Source organism: Ictalurus furcatus, chromosome 21, assembly GCF_023375685.1.
Source record: "Ictalurus furcatus strain D&B chromosome 21, Billie_1.0, whole genome shotgun sequence".
In the NCBI taxonomy this organism is placed as follows: Eukaryota; Metazoa; Chordata; class Actinopteri; order Siluriformes; family Ictaluridae; genus Ictalurus; species Ictalurus furcatus.
This window is the reverse complement of record NC_071275.1, coordinates 21,752,291-21,757,290: the sequence shown is the minus strand read 5'-3', so window position 1 is coordinate 21,757,290 and position 5,000 is coordinate 21,752,291. Positions and strand designations below refer to the sequence as shown.

At 48.1% G+C, this 5,000-nt stretch overlaps 1 protein-coding gene across 2 annotated transcripts in view; it reads right to left on the bottom strand.

Moving 5' to 3' along the window:
• pparda (peroxisome proliferator-activated receptor delta a) overlaps nt 1–5,000 on the bottom strand; it is a 17,372-nt gene that overhangs the window by 6,581 nt on the left and 5,791 nt on the right. For both annotated transcript variants that reach the window (XM_053653162.1, XM_053653161.1), the window contains exons 2-6: nt 4,108–4,458; nt 2,578–2,714; nt 2,367–2,505; nt 2,089–2,282; nt 1,770–1,973 (exon numbers count right to left, since the gene is read on the bottom strand). In XM_053653162.1, the coding sequence (XP_053509137.1) occupies nt 1,770–1,973; nt 2,089–2,282; nt 2,367–2,505; nt 2,578–2,714; nt 4,108–4,420 (987 nt within the window). In that variant the 5' untranslated portion in view covers nt 4,421–4,458. The remainder of the gene's footprint in view (nt 1–1,769; nt 1,974–2,088; nt 2,283–2,366; nt 2,506–2,577; nt 2,715–4,107; nt 4,459–5,000) is intronic.

The following is a 5,000-nucleotide window of genomic DNA, read 5'->3' as shown; positions in this document are numbered from 1 at the left end:
CCTGGACTATGCTACCCAGTACCCCGAGGCGGTGCCACTACACAAAGTGTAGTGGCATCGCAACATCGCCAGTGTACCTCCCGCAACATCGCCAGAGAACTGGTACTCCTGTTCAGTTGTGTGGGGATCCCAAAGGACATTCTGACCAACCATGGTACGCCTTTTGTGTCAAAACTAATGTCTGACCTGTGCCGGCTGTTGCAGGTGAAACACCTCAAGACGTCGGTCTACCACCCGCAAACTGATGGACTGGTCGAAATTATTCAACCAGATGCTAAAACAGATATTACGCTGGGTGGTAGATGAGGAAGGAAGGAACTGGGACCTCCTCCTTCCCTATGTGCTCTTCACCGTTCGTGAGTGTCCCCAAGCGTCCACGGGCTTCACCCCCTTCGAGCTCCTCTTCGGGCGGCGACCTCGAGGACTGCTGGACATGGCCTGTGAAGCGTGGGAGGAACAACCGTCCCTGTTCCGCTCGGTCATCGACTACATACAGGAGATGCAGGAGAAGATAGACAAGGTAACCCCGATAGTTCAGGAGCACATGCGAGCCACCCAGGAAGAACAGAAAAGGGTGTACAACCGTCCCACGCAGCCTCGGGAGTTCCAACCTGGCGATCGGGTGCTCCTACTAGTGCCCAGTAGCTCCTGCAAGTTCCTGGCCCGGTGGCAAGGCCTGTACACAGTCCTCGAGCGAAAGGGCACCATGAACTACTGCCTGCAACAGCCCGGTAAGTGAGCAGAGGAAAAACTCTACCACATAAATCTGCTGAAGAAGTGGATAGAACTGGCGCCGGTAGTATCGGCGTACGCGGCTCTGAGTACAGATCATGGCAAGGGTACCTTGGTAGAATTGGGAGAAGATCTTATCCCCCACACAAAGACAGGTGCTAACCGAGTTGGTGGACCAATTTTCTAATAGAAACCACAGTGTTTTGGACGGCCGGAGAGCACATGGTGGCGGGGCGGGGCCGCCAACACACACACGGCCAGTGACTTCAGCACCGCACAGAAGAATTCCACCATCCAGCAGGCGAGGCGAGAGTATAAAAGGGTGATACTCCACTCGCGAAAGAGAGAAGTCTCCCTGTGCATATGACGCAAACGCGAGTGAAGGCTCGGCCCCCTGGCTGTAACCGCAGATGGCTGAAACCCTCACCGCACGATCGCACTTCAACGCACACACACACGCGCACCCACACCCCCTTCACAGACTATCCGGAATAAAGATTTCACTATGGAAACCACTAAAACGGCCTCCTGTGTGTCTGTGCTCCACCCACCGCTGACTAAATTCCCTACAATATACAAATATATATGTGTGTGTGTGTATACACGTATATGCGTGTATATATAAATGTGTGTGTGTATATGTGTGTATACGTGTGTGTGTGTATATATATATATATATATATATATGTGTGTGTATATATGTGTATGTGTGTACACACGTGTATGTGTTTGTGTACGTGTATGTATATACATGTGTGTGTGTGTGTGTATACATATACACACACACACGTGTGTGTGTGTATATATATATATATATATATATATATATATATATATATATATATATACACATATATACACACACGTGTGTGTGTGTGTGTGTATACACGTGTATATATATGTGTGTGTGTGTGTGTGTATATACACGTGTGTGTGTGTATATATACACATGTATGTGTGTGTGTGTGTGTGTGTGTGTATACGTGTGTGTATACGTGTGTGTGTATACGTGTGTGTGTGTGTGTGTGTGTGTGTACCTGGTCATTGAGGTACAGGTCGATGAATCCTGGGATGCACTTGGAGAACTCGGTGATTTGGCGTACAGTCTCCACGGTGCTGCACTGACAGCGATAGAAGACGTGTACTCCGATCTCCTTCTGCACTCGTCCACGCAGAACCCCGCTGTCCCACACAAGCCCGCTCTCCGCACGCCACAGAGAACCCAGGTCATAGATCACAAACTGCACGCGCACACAAACACACACACACACACACACAGCTGATATAAAATGTATATTCCAAGTGTGTTTAGCTTCATTGTTCTTGGTGTGTGTGTGTGTGTGTGTGTGTGTGTACAGGGTTGGAGGTGGTTCTTCCTGTCAGGATGCTGTGTGCTTTCCTCTTGGTCATGTTCAGGTGTTTCAGATACGCATTGTTCACTTTTTTAGCCAGAGACTTCAGGTTGGAGCTGCTCGCTGTCCGACATTCTGATAACATCCCCTCCACCAACTTCCTCTTCTCCACCTCAGGCATACGGCCGTACCGAATCGCTAACACACACACACACACAGTGTTACGAATGGTTATGAATGGTTATGAATGGTTGAAAGAGGTGTGGTAGATCTGCTTCTCACCGTCGTGACTCATACCGAGCATCACACACTTCTGGAAACGGCAGTACTGACACTTGTTGCGATTCTTCTTGAGGATCTTGCAGCTGCGTTCACATTTCTCATATTCGAGCTTCATCCTCACCGTGCGGCGGAAAAAACCCTGCAGAGGAGAACACTAACAATCACACTGTAATGATGATGATGATGATGATGATGATGAAGAAACTCTTACCTTACACCCTTCACAGGCGTGCACTCCATAATGAAATCCTGACGCTTGATCTCCACAGATCCGACACTCCACATTAACAACCTTCACTTCATCACGACCCAACAGGAGCTGCTCTGATAACGGAGTGTGAGACGCATCTACACACACACACACACAAGTAAAGCATCTAGCCTCACAAAATATAACTGTAAATTTCAGTGTATTAAAATACAAGGCTTTATTCCAGTTCCAAATAATTCCCTACTCTCAACACATACACGCACACACACACACACAGCAGGAAGGGGACTATGAGACGCTCAGGAAACCACATCAGGTAGGACAGAGTTCACAAGACATGAAATTAGAAAGAGAGAGAGAGAGAGAGAGAGGGAGGGAGGGAGAGAGAGAGAGAGAGAGAGAGAGAGAGAGAGAGAGAGAGAGTGTATGAACTACCACCTACTGACACAAGACCCAGATTTCAACATCGACACTGCAAAGTAAAAACAGAGAATAAATCTACACCGACTCAGTCACTCTGTATTAATAATTACACTAACCACTCTTCCATCACTCCCTCACTCTCTCACTCCATGACTCTCACCCCATCACTCTATCACATCATCAATCAACACTCTGACCCCATCACTTTCTCACCCCATCACCCTCTCACCCCATCCTTCCTTCACTCTCTCACTCAATCACACTCTCATTCCATCACTCTCTCACTCACTCTCTCACTCCATCACCATCACTCCATCAATCTCTCACCCTCTCACTCCATCCTTCCTTCACTCTCTCACTCAATCACACTCTCATTCCGTCACGCTCTCATTCCATCACTATCACTCCATCATGCTCTCACATTCCATCACTCTCTCACTCCATCATTCAATCACTCTCCCTCCCCATCATTCTCTCATTCCATCACTCTCTCCCTCCATCCCTCCTTCACCCCATCACTCTCTCACATCACTCAACACTCTCTCACTCCATCATTTTCTCACCCCATCACACTCTCATCACTCAACACTCTCATTCCATCACTCCATCACTTTCTCACTCTCTCACCCTCTCACTCCATCACCCTCACTCCACCCTTCCTTCACTCTCACTCAATCACGCTCTCATTCCATAATACTCTCATTCAATCACTCTCTCCCCATCATTCCATCACTCTCTCCCCATCATTCCATCACTCCATCGTTCCTTCACTCCATCATGCTCTCATTCCATCACTCTCTCACCCTCTCACTCCATCACCCTCGTCCACCCTTCCTTCACTCTCACTCAATCACGCTCTCATTCCATAATGCTCTCATTCCATCTCTCACTCCATCCTTCCTTCACTCCATCACGCTCTCATTCCATCACTCTCTCACTCCATCCTTCCTTCACTCCATCATGCTCTCATTCCATCACTCTCTCACTCCCTCATTCCATCACTCTCTCACTCCCTCATTCCATCACTCTCTCACTCCCTCATTCCATCACTCTCTCACTCCCTCATTCCATCACTCCTTCACTCCATCACCACCAGGTTTGACCCACCTGTAGATGGAGAAGGATTTTGGAACTCAGTCGTGCTGCCCCTGCTGTTCTCAGGTTCCGCCTCATCTGCTGCATCTCGTTCATCACAGCTCCGCCCCCAGCCTGGCCTCTGCTCAAACCCCACCTCCACACCCAGCTCTGCCTCCATATCCAAATTTGCAGCAGCACTCAGCTCTGACAGCACCTTCTCAAAACTCTCCTCCTCTGGATCCACCCTGGGGGAGGCGTGGCTTCTGCAAGGGGAGGAGGCTTCACTCACCTCCACTGACTTCCTGTTCTTCATCGCTAAAATGGCCGACTCAATGCCTTCCATGGCAGAATGTCCTTGATGTCTGCATGACCAGGACGAACCTGCAGGACAGGAAGTCTGTGTTACACACTGCCATGAATAAGACCGAAACTTCCTGTTCATTATGCTGAGGTCACGACCCTAAACTCACAGCTGTGTTTATGAGCGCTCACGACACTTTATCTCGTCCTAGATTCGCTACTCGTGCATATCATGAATGAGACACACACTCGGGGTTAGGTTCAAAAAGGTTTCAATCTGAACCTGCACTGAAGAACCTGATCATGAACATTAACAGAACCAAGAAAAGCAGAACTCCATAATCTACAAACATCAAAACATTCCTGAGTCACTTCACGGCTCTCGAATGTGTTTACTGACTCGCACAGACACAGACACACATACACACACACACACACACACACACACCTATTAATGTAGGAGAACAAACAGACACTACGCAGGTGTACATCATGAAATTTAATCAAACTCACTCATCACTCAGGATACGAAGCGGAATTTATTCTCAGGAGCTTTTAAACGTGGTGATGAAAATCCAATTTATGAAAATAGTTCCTGTAAGTGTGTGTATAAGGAGACTCAG